This window comes from Myotis brandtii, unplaced genomic scaffold, assembly GCF_000412655.1.
Source record: "Myotis brandtii unplaced genomic scaffold, ASM41265v1 scaffold105, whole genome shotgun sequence".
In the NCBI taxonomy this organism is placed as follows: Eukaryota; Metazoa; Chordata; class Mammalia; order Chiroptera; family Vespertilionidae; genus Myotis; species Myotis brandtii.
In genome coordinates, this window is record NW_005353538.1 from 8,414,678 (window position 1) to 8,430,213 (window position 15,536).

Sequence of the window (15,536 nt, forward strand, 5' to 3'; positions counted from 1 at the left end):
ATTCTACCAATCCATGAACATGGTATATTCTTCCATTTGTTTATGTCTTCCTCTATCTCTTTTTTCAGCATCCTGTAATTTTCTGGTCCTTTGCCTCCTTGGTTGAATTTTTTCCTAGGTATTTTAATCTTTTTGTTACAATGGTAAATGTAACTTCCACGTCTGTACTGTTTTTCTTGTTTTTTCTATGGTGTATGGAGAGAATATCTTAGAGTCTCCTTGATTTTGAATTTGTCCATTTTGCTTTTAGTTCTGTCAATTTTAGCTTTTAATATTTTAGAGCTATGTTTTAGATACACATATTTGGAAAGGTGATTTCTTCTTCTTCTATTATTTCCTATATCATTATTAAATGTTCTTTATTTCTAGAAATGTCTCATGTTTTTGAACCTGACATTAGAATGGTTACAATAATATTGGGTGGCTAGTGTTTGCATGATAACTCTTATCCATTCTTTTACTTTCAATTATTTGTTGGTCTTATTTATAAAGCATGCCTCTCATCAGTGGTATATAGCATTTGACTTGCATTTCCCTTAATCATGCAGTCTTAATATTTGTAATGCAATTTAACATAGTTAACCAATTCATGCAATAACTGGTGTAGTTTTCGAATTAACCTGATTTTTGGGTCAAATTTTTTAATGATTTCTTAATGGTTACTCTACAACATGTAGCAATACACATCTTTGACTTATTATTTTAATACAAGTAAATACTTTGCCACTTCGCCAGGACTGCATTTTAACTCCACATACCCTCTGCCTGCCTTTTCATTTTGGTGTGATAAGTTTTCGTGCTCCACATTATGTTATAATTGTGTTTAAAATTTATATTTATATGTATTAACCCTTTCTAGTGTTCTTAAATTCTCTCAGCATTTTTTCCATTTATCTCCTCATTTCTATCTGGATTCGCCTTCTTTTATGGGGAGGATTTACTTTATATTTAATTTAGTGAAGGCCCACTAGAAATAAATTTCTTTTTCTTTCATTTTTGAAGTATTTTTATTTCTGTCTGTTACAGAATGCTGGGTGAACAGTTATTTTCTTTAGCACTTTAAAGTTTTTATTCCTTTGTCTTACGATGTCATTACTGTTAAGAAATAGCCTGCTGGTTTTATTGTTGCTCCCTTGTAAGTGGTTTCATTTTTCTCTGGATGCCCTGAAATGTTTCTTTTTCATTCAAAATGTTTATTTGTCTTCTGTGGTTTGACTCTGCTGTCATTAGGGTTTGTTTTCTTTGCATTTATTCTGCTTAGGTTTTCTTGAATCATTTCAGTTATTGTAAAGGTATTATATTGGGCTTTTAATTTGTATTTCTCTAATAATGATTAAAGTTCAGTGTTATTTTGATTTTGTTTTTTCCTCTATCACAAACTGCTTTTTGAATTATTTTCACATTAACTTAAAGTTTTTAAGTAAAATTTTAAAATTTATTCTGGTCTCAAAAATTTTTTATAATGTTTTTCTTAACCTTTGAAAATAATCTGTGAAGATATGTTTTTTTTTTACTTAAAAAATATCATGCCCTGGCCAGTTTGATCAGTGGTTAGAGCACTGGCCTGTGGACTGAAGTGTTTCAGGCTCGATTAGCCATCAAGAGTATATACCTTGGTTGCAGGTTCCCCAGCCTCAGTTGCTGGAGACAACCAATCAATGTGCTTCTCTCACATCACTGTTTCTCTCTCTCTCCCCCCACTCCATTCTACTCTCTCTAGAAAATAATGGGAAAAATATCCTCAGTGAGGATTAAAAAATCAATTTTTTGTTGTCAATTTAAAATAATAAGTTATGGATATAATTGTTGATTAATATCTCTGTATCTGTTATATAATGAATATTATTATTTTCTATTTTAGAACTAGAGGCCCAGTACATGAAATTCATGCACGGGGCCGGGGGGGTCACTCAGCCCGGCCTGCACCCTCTCCAATGTGGGACCCCCTTGGGGGATGTCCAACTGCCTCTCGCAATCTGGGACCACTGGCTCCTAACCGCTCGCCTGCCTGCCTGCCTGATTACCCCTAACCCCTCTTCCTGCCTGCCTGATCACCCCTAACCACCTCTGCCTGGCTGCCTGACCGGCCCTAACTGCTCCCCTCCTGGCCTGATCTGCCCTAACTGCCTCTGCCTTGCCCCGCACCCGGGACCCAGGATTCCCTCCTCCAGCTGGTTGCAGGCACCCGGGACCCAGGCTTCCCTCCCTCTGGCTGGCCGCAGGCACCCAGGATCTGGGCCGGCTTTGCCTGGGCTGGCCTCAGCCATAGGGGACCTTGGGCGGGAGGCTTCTCCCAGGCTGCAGCTGCAGGCGCCCGGGGCCGCGGGGCAGGTGGCTTGTCCCTCTCCTGGGACGCAGACTGGCTGGTCCCCATTCCTCTCTCATGAGCTCATTTGTGCCTGGCTGGTCCCCATTGCTCTCTCTCGAGTGTTGAGTGTCTGAGCCGCTACAGCATGACGGTGTGAGGGCATGACAACCATTTGCATATTAGCTCTTTATTATATAGAATGCACTCCTTTTTAAGGCAGAACTTTACTTTTCTTATGTTATTAATGATAACTTTGTAATTACTCATGTGTTGATAATCCTAGGTTTATACCAGTTTATTCTATCTCCAAGCATCACATCCTCAATACTAGTTATAATAAACACGTTTTAACTGATGAATTTAGAAATAGAGAATAATATATAATAGAGTTTTTAATTTTTTATAATCTGTAATCTCAGAAAAATTTTGAATATGAAACATATAGTTAACACTAAAACCATCTTGAATATAAGTAGATACTCTTGATGCTTCAATATCTTGGGGTCATCTTAATGAGTATGACTTACAATTGCTTACATAAGTGCCAGCTAATAAAGCATCTGGTTAATAGTGTTTTGGGTAGCCTAACTGTTGCTCTTTTGAACTCTTGAAAAGTCTGTAATACAAACTATTTAGAATTACTGGGAAATTTTATTTTTAATGTCATGTAGCAAAACACAGGATAGTAAGGCCAACTAATTGTGTCATTTTTTAAAAAATAGGACCTCGTTATGTGGTACAAATAGGTGACAAAATTATTGACTACAATGAAGAATTTCGCCTTTTTTTGTCAACGAGAAACCCAAATCCCTTCATTCCACCGGATGCAGCTTCCATTGTTACTGAGGTTAACTTTACTACTACAAGAAGTGGATTACGAGGACAGGTATCCATCTATCATAATTTACCTTGGAGATCTTTTGTAGTTTTATATACTCATTAGACTTTTTCAATGGGAAGCTATTTTGTTAAACTGTTTAGCATTTAATTTTCTGAAAATATACTTTCAAGTTATCGTAAATCATTTGGGTTTATTTCATGTATCATTTGTGTTAGAAGTGTGCATTTGTTGATAAAGTCAAATTGTTGATTCTTTCAGTATAACTTTAATTTTAAGTCTGTTTCCATCATATATGGTAGAATTCGAGAGATGGAAGAATCATAGAGATTACAATCAGCTACTTTATTTTTTTAATTGTAAAAGATGAAGTTTAAATGTGAAAATTTCATTTAATTGACATACTTAGCTAGTTGAGGGTCTTTGATTCCCACTCAATTTTTTTCCTTCATCAGAGCATACACACCTTTGAATTCACTTTATCTGGGTATGGTTTTCAAAATAAAGTTTAATGTCCAGACATTTATTTATATACTATCTCACTTATTTTTTTCACTTTAAACATATACCTGTTGATTTTTTGAGTAGCATCCTATTTTTTATTTATCTAACAATCTTAGATTTTTTATTTATATGATAGCATGTCTATTTGCTATAATTTTCACTTTATTGTAATTTTAAAATCTTCATTATAAAATATTTTTCTTACAATATTATGTGACTCACCACATATATTTCTATGAACATTATCTTTGGATTTACTTGATGATAATCTTATAAATAAAACAATGGGCAGATTATTCAAAACTTGGCAGAATTAATTGACAAAATTGCTCCTTTTGTCTAAAAGCTCTCCATAGTGCACAGCTGTCATGGCTCAGTAGTTGAGCATCTGCCTATGAACCAGGAGGTCACGGTTTGATTCCTGGTGGGGGCACACGCCTGGGTTGTGGGCTTAGTCCCCAGAGTGAGGCTTGTAGGAGGGAGTCCATCAGTGATTCTCTCTCATCATTGATGTTTCTATCTCTCTCTTCCTCTCACTTCTTCTCTGCAATCAGTTTTAAAAATATTTTTAAAAAGTAAATAATAAAAGCTCTCCATAGTAATTGCTGAAAGTCGCTATTTAGATATTTAACAAAAACTAAGAGACAATGCTTATATAGTTTATTTTGATTATATGATTTATGACATACCAGTGTCATTCCCTAATTTGAATTTCCAAAATTAAGAATTTGACACAGCATTTAAAAAAAACACAGCTTTATTAAGATTCAATTCACATGCTATACAGTTAGTTCACCAATTTAAAGGGTACAATTCATTGATTTTTAGTGGAGTGCTTTTTCTTATGGTAACAACATTTTGAAGAACAAACTTTTCCAAAGTCGCTGAGCTGTTTTTCTTTCTCACCAAAAACATAGGAGTGTTCCACTTTCTCCACATTCTAACCAACATTTGTTATTATTTATTTTTTAATTGTAGTCATACTAGGTAATTGATGATATAGTGTTTTAAGTAAGATATCTCACACTTCTTTATGTGAATACTTAACCATTAAAAATAGTAGCTTCTATACTTTTTATATATGTAATCTAAGTTTAGAATTAAATATTCCACATGGATATGTTAAATAATGCATTTTCTTCTACCATCCTGTAATATTTAACATTTTACCCATCAGATTAACTAATTTTTGTCAGAAATAATTGTGAAGGTGTCTCATATATATATAACCAGAAAGAATCATGTGAGGTACATAGTATCATAATACTTGTAGGATTTGTTCAAACTTAGGGCCTGCTTGTGGAAAGTTTTTATTTTATTATGTTTTCTTTAAACTATATCACTAGAATAACCTTGATATTAAAATTTGTTTTAAGCTTTTGGCTCTAACTATTCAGCATGAAAAACCTGATTTAGAGGAACAGAAAACAAAACTATTACAACAGGAAGAAGATAAGAAAATACAGTTAGCCAAGCTTGAGGAATCTCTCTTAGAGGTAAAATTTAATTACTCAAGATATTTATTATATTACCTTATTTCTTTAATAAATATACTGGTAAGTAAATATATTTAATAAATATACTAGTAAGTAAGTAAATATAGTAGTAAGTAAATAAATATACTAGTAAATATACTAGTAAGTAAGTTTTTTTTTAAATTAATAGTACCTTCAGCATGTTTTTGGTTGTGTCAAAGACATATCAATATATATCTTAAAATCAAAATTCAAACAAAAAAACTAGATATTTTGGAGTATAAGATTTTAAGAAATAGTGTTTAGCAAAAAAGAAAAGAAAAAAAGAACCAACTCATGGACCTGGACAACAGTGTGGTGATTGTGGGGAGGGGAATAGGGGGTTTAGTGGAGGTGGAAGAGGGTATAAGGGGGATAAATGGTGGTGAAAAAATTTTAAGAAAATAATGTTTAAGACAAGCAATTTTTAATAAACACTGTCTTTATATTGGATTATTTCACTAATTAATTATCTGTTTACATGCTCAGAATTTCAAGAAGCATTAAAAGGTAGCATGAGATTATAATTTAACTTGTAACATTAAGTATTTTTTATTAGATTGATAAATTAATGTATATGCAATGTTTTGATGATATAGTATAAAAATTTCCTGTATCATTCTTGGAGGCTATAAAATGTTGAAATTGTTTTAAAATAACGTAGGTTCTCATAAACATCATCAAGTTAATTTTAGTTAATGGATTACTTTAATATGTATGATAACATTAATATTATTTTGTTAATTTTTCTACAGACACTTGCCACATCTCAAGGCAATATTTTGGAAAATAAGGATTTGATTGAATCTTTGAATCAGACAAAAGCAAGCAGTGCACTTATTCAAGAGTCACTTAAAGAATCTTACAAACTTCAAATTTTTCTTGATCAAGTAATTATTCCCTCTTACTGATCTTATAGCCTGTTTTTATAAGCTTTTATGTTAATATTAAAAATGTACAATAAGGACTTTAGGGTAATGGTGATTGCAAAAAAAAAAGAAAGCTATTAATAAAACCAGAGCCTTGGGTCCGATTCTTAGTATTACAGAGAGGATGATGAGATCTTGGCCTTGAGGATAAGACTGCTGGTCAGTATACCCTGCTGGGTTCTACTCGTGTTAGGTATACTGTTATCTGAAGTTCTACAGTTTAAAATGAGCATATTGAACATGACTATTATAGCATCTTTGCACACCTGAAACAGAAGTTAAGGCAAGTGGAATCCATCCATTAGTTAAAAGAGTTATAAGCTTTTTTTTCCTACTAAAAACATTTTTTACCTGTGTATCCTGAACTATGTGATTATGAGGGTCTGAACGGTTTTCTTACAAATGGTTAGAATCTTTTAAACGTTTTTTGACATTTTCTTTTGTAAAATTCCAATCTCCTTTCAGTATAATACATTTTTTCCTCTTCTGCATTCTAGTGACTGAGCTTCGCTTGAAGAAAATAAGACAACCAAGCAGATTAATGTCATGTATCACAGGCTGCTAACTGACCTTCTTTCATTCTTTTCCATTTACTTCAATAACGTTTTCAAATTTTTAGTTCAGTATTTTTCATCTATTGCTCAAATTTTATAATTATATATTATTACCTTTTTCATCTTGGCAAGAGCTCTATAGAAACTAGAATAAGAGCAGACTTATAGCTCGATTCCAATCTTGTTTCCCCACCTTCTCTAAACTTGGCATATCTCATGATTGTCATTCTATACCTAAAGGAATTTGAACTTTCTTTGCTTTCTTTTTCTTAACAGGCATTGCTGAGTCACACACATAATTTTACCAGTATCATATTTGTAAACCTGGGGCTTTGATGGAGATCCTTCTCAGAGTTCCACTCAGAACCTAGAGGCCATTTAATCCTATGATTCTCATTTTTTATAATCCTTTACCTTCAGTTAGAATCAAAGCAACAGTGGTTATTAACTCTTTCTATACTTATGTTGAACAATGCTAGATGCTTTATTATCTTAATGTGGCCACCTGTTATAGTCTTCTTCACTCTAGTTCCATCAGTAATCTTGCTGGAACTAGTCCCACACACTACATTCATAGTTTTTGTTTTTTGTTTTTTTTGCTACAGGGATAGCCTAGTACTACTGTCCTGCCCTCTTGCATTATCTAAACTGGTTCCCTTTTGAAATGTGAAATTGCATTGTTTATTTTGTGATCACAATGGTTTACCATTCCATCTTACTCTCTTCCCCTAATACGAGTGCTCATGGTCCTCATTAATATCAACCCATGAACCACTTCCAGCTTTGTAATATGTGGGGTAGATACGTATTTGAAATATATTTCCCTCAATTTCATAAAAATAAAAACCAGATCTTGCTAGTCCTTTTAGTTATAACATTCTATGATTTGTCATCTTCATTCATTGGATGTATGTAGAAATAGTAAGGCTGTGGCTGGATATATGCATAGTGGTCTGTAGGTGGCAGTAAAACACTATTACTCAGGTGTTTTGTGTTTTTGTTTTTCTCTCTCTCCCAACCAATGATTCACAGGAGCGGGATGCCTATCTTCCTCTGGCTGAGAGTGCTAGCAGGATGTACTTCATTATCTCTGACTTGTCCAAAATTAATAACATGTACCGTTTTAGTTTGGCTGCATTTCTTCGACTTTTCCAGAGAGCTCTGCAAAATAAACAGGTATGCTATTGGTTATCCTATAGCTGAGACTGAATAAGACAGACCATTTTACTGATGATTAATTTATAATTTCTGAGCAAACTTGTTTGGAATTATATTTCAAAAGACCACATGTAACAATTTTAAACTATATTTAGAAGAAAGTACCTCCTTTTTATGTTCTTAACAAACTGTCCCAATGTAACAGTCTTCTGCTTTTGTGTTAATACTAGTGACCCAGCGCATGGATTCATGCACATTGAAAGGAAATTAATTAGAAGGTGGTCTGTGGGGCGGGACTGGGTGAGATGGGCTGGACATGCCCTGGAGCCAAACTCCCGCAGTCCCTCTCTGGCCAGCCGCACCTGGGGCGGTGCCACAGATCAAAGGGCATCTGCGGAGTGAGTTGGGTCCCGCTGGCAAGTGAGGTCCCTCAGCCTAGCCTGCAGGGATTGTGCTGAAATTGGCTCTCCAACACCCTCCAAGGGGTCCCGGAGTGCGAGAGGATACTCTGAAAAGTTGCTGTCATACAGTGTGTGGAATGCAAACCCAAGTGTGCAGTAAACCAGATTTGGGGCTGGCAGTGCCCCAGCAACAACATAAACCATGGCCGAAGATGGAATCGCGCAACCCCGCAAGGAATTGGGCTTCCTCCTCTCTGGTTCCGGGGTGTGTTACCCAAGAACTGCCGCTGCCAAGTCACTGCAACTTGGTACTAAACCAGATTCAGGGCTGACAGTGCCCCAGCAACAACATAACCCATGTCTGAAGGTGGAATCGCATGGCCCAGCAACAACATAATCCACGGCTGAAGGTAAAATTGCAGGGCCCTGCGAGGAACTGGGCTCCCTAATCTCTGGTTCCGGGTTGTGTCACCCGAGAACCGCTGCTGCCAAGTCACTGCAGCTCAGCAACTCCTGCGTTGAGCGTCTGTCCCCTGGTGGTCAGTGTGCGTTATATCTACCGGCCAGTCGGACGGTCGCTTAGACTTTTATATATATATATATAGATTAACATAATGATTTATGTTAATGATTTATGTTCTTAGTATAAAACAAAAATTAAAGACAAACATTAAAAAAACCCATACAACCCAGTGCGTGCCTCACTCAGGGTCTGACTGTGTGACCAGAGCAACCTGCGGCCACTCGACCCTGGCCCCTGGAACAGTCCTCCTGAGGCTACCTGGAGCAACCCAGCACATGCCTCATTCCGGGTCACAGGAGAGTTTGGATTGTGTGACCCAGAGCAGCTGGCCTTGGCTCCACACTGGGCCCTGGAAGGGGTGACCTGGAATAACCTAGCATGTGCTCCAGTCTGGGACACAGGAGAGCGCTGACTGTGCAACCCAGAGCAACCCGTTCCTGCTCCACCCCAGGCACAGGGACTTGCTCCTAGGGCAACCTGAAGTAACTCAGTGTGCGACCTAATCCAGGCCACAGGAAAGCTCTGATTTTGTGACCAAGAGCAACCAGAGTCGGCTCCACCCCAAGCCCCGGAACAGGCCTGCTGGGGCTACCCAGAGCAATCCAGCATGCACCCCTCTCTGGACTATAGGAGAGCACTTCCAGGGCAACCCAGAGCAACCTGGTGTGCCAAGCTAGGGGCCACAGGACTGTGCTGCAAGTGCACTGCCAGAGGACTCAAGGTGCCTTCCTGCCATGGGTGGTGGACCCGCAAGATGAATTGCATGCCAAAGGACTCTGGGTGCTCACAGGGATTTGCACACCAGAGGAACTGTGCATGTGCCCCCACCACTCCGAGCACCTGAAGTGGACAACTGAGGTACCAGATCTGTGGGAGATGGGGATACAACTCAGAGCAGAGACAATAAATGTGTGAGATTCAAGGCAGACCCAGCCTCTGGGCTAATGATTTCTGGGCCATTGGACTGATAGGGACTTCAACTCTTAAACCCCAAGCAGGGTGTCCAGGGCCAGAAAGAGACAGCAAAAACGAGGAGACAAAGAACGAAAGAAAAGTAGGAATCACCAAAAAACGGGGGGGCGGGGGGAGACTAAATGAAATGGAGGCAAGCAGTATATCAGAGAAAGAATTCAGAGTAATTGTTATAAAGATGCTCAAACATCTGGATGGGAAATTCACCAACATATGTAAGAATCAAGAGAAATGAAGAATGATATAGCAACAATAAAAAACACAATGGAAGGTTTCAATAGTAGACTAGAAAAAGTGGAGTACCAAATAAGCAAGTTAGAAGACAGGGTAGAAAAATCACCCAATCTAAACAGCAATTGGAAAAAAATTAAAAAGCAGGAAGAGAGCTTAAGGGAGCTTTGGGACAACATGAAACAAAGAAACACGTGCATAATAGGGTTGCCAGAAGGTCAAAAAGAGGAGTAAGGAATAGAAAGCCTATTTGAAGAAATAATGACAGAAAACTTCCCTGACTTAGGGAAGAAAAAAGTCACACAAGCACAGAGAGTCCTACACAAGATGAAACAAAAAGACCACACCAGGACATGTTGTAATTACAATTGCAAATGTTAATGACAAAGAAAGAATGTTAAGGGCTGCAAGAGAGGGACAGAAAGTTACTTACAAGGATCTCCCATTAGATTACCAAATAATTTCTCAACAGGAACATATCAGGCCAGAAGGGAATAGAATGAAATCTACAAAGTGATGCAAAGCAAGGTACTGAATCTAAAAATACTCTATCCAGAAAAGCTATCAATCAAAATTGAAGGTGAAATCAGGATCTTCTTAGAAGAAAAAAAAAAAGGGCTAAGGGAGTTTATTACCACCAAGCCAGCAATGCAAAATTTCTAAAAGGACTGTTGTAAAAAGAAGAAATAGAAAAGGAAGAAGGAACACAGGAATAAAGAAGAAAAATGGCAACAAACAAGTGCTATCAATAATAACCTTAAATGTAAATAGATTAAAAGCTCCAATCAAAATACACTGGGTGGCTGAATGGATAAGGAATCATGACCCATATACATGCTGTTTACAAGAGACCCACCTCAGAACAAAGGACTCACAGAGACTGAAAGTGAAATGGAAATAAAATAAAAAAAGCTGGGGTAGCAATACTTATATCTGATAAAGTAGACCTCAAAGTGAAGGCCATAAGAAGAGATAAGGAAAGCCATACTAAAGGGATCAATACTATTAGAGGATATAACTCTGGTAAACATATATACACCCAATACAGGAGAACCCAAATACATAAGAAAACTTCTGGAAAATATCAAGGGTGAGATTGATAGCAATACAATTATAGTGGTGGAATTTCATACCCCATTGACACCACTGGGTAAATCGTCTAGACAATAAACAAAGAAGATGCAATCTATACAACTCACTAGATCAGGTAGAAATAATTGACATCCTCAGAACATTTCACTCCAAAGCAATGGAAAATACATTCTTCTTGAGTGCACATGGGACATTTTAAAGAGAGACCACGTGTTAGAACACAGGCTAAGTCTCTTTAAATTAAAGAATATAGATATCATATCAAGCATCTTCTCAGATCACAATGGCAAAATATCAGAAATTAGTATAAAAACAAACAAAAAAAGCAAACACTTGTAGGCTAAATAGCATGCTATTAAACAATTATTGGATTACCAAAGAAGCAAAGAAGAAATAAAAAGCATCCTGGAAACAAATGACAATGAAAACACAACAATCCAAAGTCTATGGGATACAGTAAAAGCAATTCTCAGAGGGAAGTTCATAGCTCTACAGGCCTACCTCAAGAAAACAAGAAAAACTGGTAAGAAATTAACCCTACCACTTAAAGAATTAGAAAGAGAGCAACAAGAAAAGCACAGAGTAAGTAGAAGGAAGGAAATAAAGATTAGAGTGGAAATAAATGACATAGAAATGAACCAACCAACCAAACAACAACAACAACAACAACAAAAAAAAAACACCAACAATGCAAAAGGTAGAACCAAGAGTTGTTTCTTTGAAAGGATAAATAAGATTGATGAACCTCTAGCCAGGCTCACCAAGAAGCAAAGAGAGAGGACCCAAATAAACAAATCAGAAATTAAAAAGTTGAAGTAAGAACTAACCCCACAGAAATACAAAGGATTGTTAAAAAAAAAAAAAAAAGACTACAAACAACTCTACTCCAACAAACTGGACAACCTAGATGAAATGGACATATTCCTAGAAAAAATACAATCTTTCAAATCTCAATCAGGAAGAATCAGAAAATCTGAATAGGCCTATAACTATGGAAGAAATTGAAGCAATAAAAAAACAAAAAACCCCAAACTTCCAGCAAATAAAAGCCCTGGTCTAGACGGCTTCACAGGGAAATTTTACCAAACATCCAAAGAAGTACTAAATCCTACCCTCCTCAGACTATTACAAAAAATCAAGAGGAAGGAACACTTCCAAGCTCCTTCCATGAAGCCAGAATTACCCTAATCTCAAACCAGATAAAGACGCTACAAAGAAAGAGAATTACAGGCCAGTATCCCTGATAAACATAGATACCAAAATCCTCAACAAAATATTATCATATTGCATCCAGAAATACATCCAAAAATCATACACCATGACCAAAGTGGGATTTATTCTGGGGATACAAAGCTGGTACAATATCTGCAAATCAATAAACGTGATACATCACATAAACAAATTGAAACAAAAAAACCCCACATGATCATATCAGTTGATGCAGAAAAAGCATTTAACAAAATCCAACATCCTTTCTTGATAAAAACCCTCAGTAAAATGGGAATAAAAGGGTCATTCCTCAACATAAAGCCTTATATGACAAACCTATAGCCAATATCATATTCAGTAGGCAAATACTAAAACCAGGAACAAGAACAGGAACAAGACAAGGATGTCCACTTTCACCACTCCTGTTCAACATAGTATTAGAAGTGCTAGCCATAGCGATCCAACAAAAAGAAGAAATGAAAGGTATCCAAACTGGAAAAGAAGTAAAACGCATTATTTGCAGATGACATGATATTGTACATAAAAAACCCTAAGGACTCAATCATAAAAGTACTAGATTTAATAAATCAGTTTGACAAAGTAGCAGGATAAAAAATTAACACCCAGAAATCTTTGGCATTTTTAAATACCAATAATAAACTCACAGAAAGAGAAACTAAAAAACAATCCAATTTACCAATGCAACAAAAAAATTAAGATACCTAGGACTAAACTTAACTATGGAGGTAAAAGACCTGTACTCAGAAAACTACAGGACATCAAAAAAAGACATAGAGGAAGATATATGTAAATGGAAGAATATACTATGTTCATGGATTATAGAATCAACATCATTAAAATGTCCATACTACCCAAAGCAATCTGTAGATTCAATGCAATCCCCATGTTACATCTTAGAGCGCCAAACACGTGTATTCCAGTGAGCAAGGTGGAAGCTAATTTGCCTTTTACAACCCAGCCCTGTGTCAGTGTCATTTCTGCTGAATGATATTAGTTGAAGTAGTCACATGCTTACCCAGATTCAAGGGGATGAGGAAACAGACTTTACCTCTTGATGGAAGGAGTGTCAAAAGATTGGAGGTTTATATTTTAAAACAGCTGCAAACATAAGTTTTTGTATTGTTATTTTGTTTTTTTCGTGTTTCGCTTCTCCAATTATTTTTCTTAGTTTAATGGGGCAAAAATGCATATTTGTAAGCCTTGCACAAATATTGTCTAATTATCCTTTGAAAATATCTGCTATCGATATCTTACACTGATGCAAAGAGTGCTTTATTCCATCTATACCTTTACCAACAATGGATATTATATATCTTTGTGTAATTGTCCTATTAGGTAATTGAAAATATGGTATTGTATTTGGAATTCTTTGATAATTTATAAGATAAAAATCACTTGTAAGATACATACCACTTTTAAAAATATATTTTTATGAAAAAATTTAATCTTCATAGTTCTTGTTTTTGGTGTAATACTAATATGGGTGTTTCTTAAGTTATTTTGGGGGCAAGAATAATTGTTTTTTAAATTAAATTCGGGAACAAAATGTTATATTAAAGTAGGTTTACATAAATCTATTTTTCCAAGGAAAGATTATTATTTATTATATTAATATTTATTGCAGACTCACTATGTATCAGACATTATTCTTGGTGTTGGGTTATATAATCAGAGAACAAAACAGGACAAAAATTCTTATCTTCATTAGCATGGCTAATTAATACAGAAAATCTTTATTTGATTATAAAAGATTAACGTTTTACTGATTTTTTTTCACAATGTATGTCATTTGAAGTTGCTGTTATATTCAAAATTGAAATAAATGGCACCCAATGAAGATCTAGTGCTTTGGGGTATGTTTTGTTAGCAAAAATCTATCTACTCAGTCATGGCAGACAGGATAAGCATTTCTGTCTTATATATTTGTTTTTTTGTCTTGGCACATATTATTCATATTTTTTAAACAATTATTTTTTAAAAATTTTTATTATTGACAGTATTACATATGTCACCTCCCCCCACTTTGACCTCTTCTAGCCCACCCTGTCCCCCACTCCCCAAGCCTTCACCACCCTATTGTCTGTGTCCATGGAAATGCATATACGCATACAAGATCTTAGGTTGATCTCTTCACACCCACATACTTAAATATGTAAAATAAAAACCTTACTTTTCAATGTTTTGAAAATCCATTGGCTCTTGTCGGCATGGTAGTCTGTCTCACAATAGAGTATCTTTCAGTGGATCCAGATTTCAATTTCACATGTGATCTTTGGTAATAAATAGTGAAATGAAGATGAGCTCTCTCAGTTAGAACATGCTACCAGCAAGGCCGGAAACCTAGGTTTGCCACATCTGAATGCCAGTTCATGATGTTTTCTACCAATTTCATACATTACATTGCTTATTCTGGGAGTGTTTCTCTACGGATAAAATTATTTTATTAGTTTGTTTTTTCTTGTCAATAATAATTATATAGGAAACAAACAAACATAGTCTATACATTCTTTAAGTGCTCCCTGAAGAGAGATATAAAAATCATATCACACTTAGGAAAAAGACCAGCCTTCACAATCTCCTCCCCCCATTTCTACCCCAAGCCATTTTTCATGAATCAAAGGAAATAGCCATTAATGTCATTTTTTTTCAAATCATGGCAATCATGTACAATGGAATTACAGAAGCAAATGAAACCACTAAAGCAGCGGTTCTCACCTGTGGGTCGCGACCCCTTTGGCGGTCGAACGACCCTTTCACAGGTTTTGCCTAAGACCATCCTGCATATCAGATATTTACATTATGATTCATAAAAGTAGCAACATTACAGTTATGAAGTAGCAACGAAAATAATTTTATGGTTGGGTCACAACATGAGGAACTGTATTTAAAGGGCCAGAAGGTTGAGAACCACTGCACTAAAGGTGTGTATGAATTTTTGCAGCACCAATATCGAAGTTATTGCTCATTCTGTTCAATCTGGAGGGCGAGGTTTAAGATAGTTTAGGTTCTTATATTGAGGACTAGAGGCCCAGTGCATGAAAATTCATGCACTAGGCGGGGGGGGTCGTCCCTCAGCCCGGCCTGCACTCTCTCATAATCCAGGACCCCTCGGGTAGGGTCCCTATGCCTGGCCTGAGATCAGGGCCTATTGGGGCTTTACTTCCCCTGGCTGCAGACAGCTGGCCCCACCTCTGCCGCTGCCACTGCTTGCCATCTGTGCAGCATTTCCCCCCCACCCCCCACCACCTGTGGCCTCCCTCTGCAGGCAACAGGCATGGGGTG

The 15,536-nt window shown here is 36.4% G+C and overlaps 1 protein-coding gene across 6 annotated transcripts in view; it reads left to right on the plus strand.

The window, feature by feature from the left end:
- DYNC2H1 (dynein, cytoplasmic 2, heavy chain 1) overlaps nt 1-15,536 on the plus strand; it is a 289,555-nt gene that overhangs the window by 148,336 nt on the left and 125,683 nt on the right. For all 6 annotated transcript variants that reach the window (XM_005856867.2, XM_005856868.2, XM_014539785.1 and 3 more), the window contains 4 exons: nt 3,031-3,194; nt 5,027-5,146; nt 5,920-6,054; nt 7,680-7,823. In XM_005856867.2, the coding sequence (XP_005856929.1) occupies nt 3,031-3,194; nt 5,027-5,146; nt 5,920-6,054; nt 7,680-7,823 (563 nt within the window). The remainder of the gene's footprint in view (nt 1-3,030; nt 3,195-5,026; nt 5,147-5,919; nt 6,055-7,679; nt 7,824-15,536) is intronic.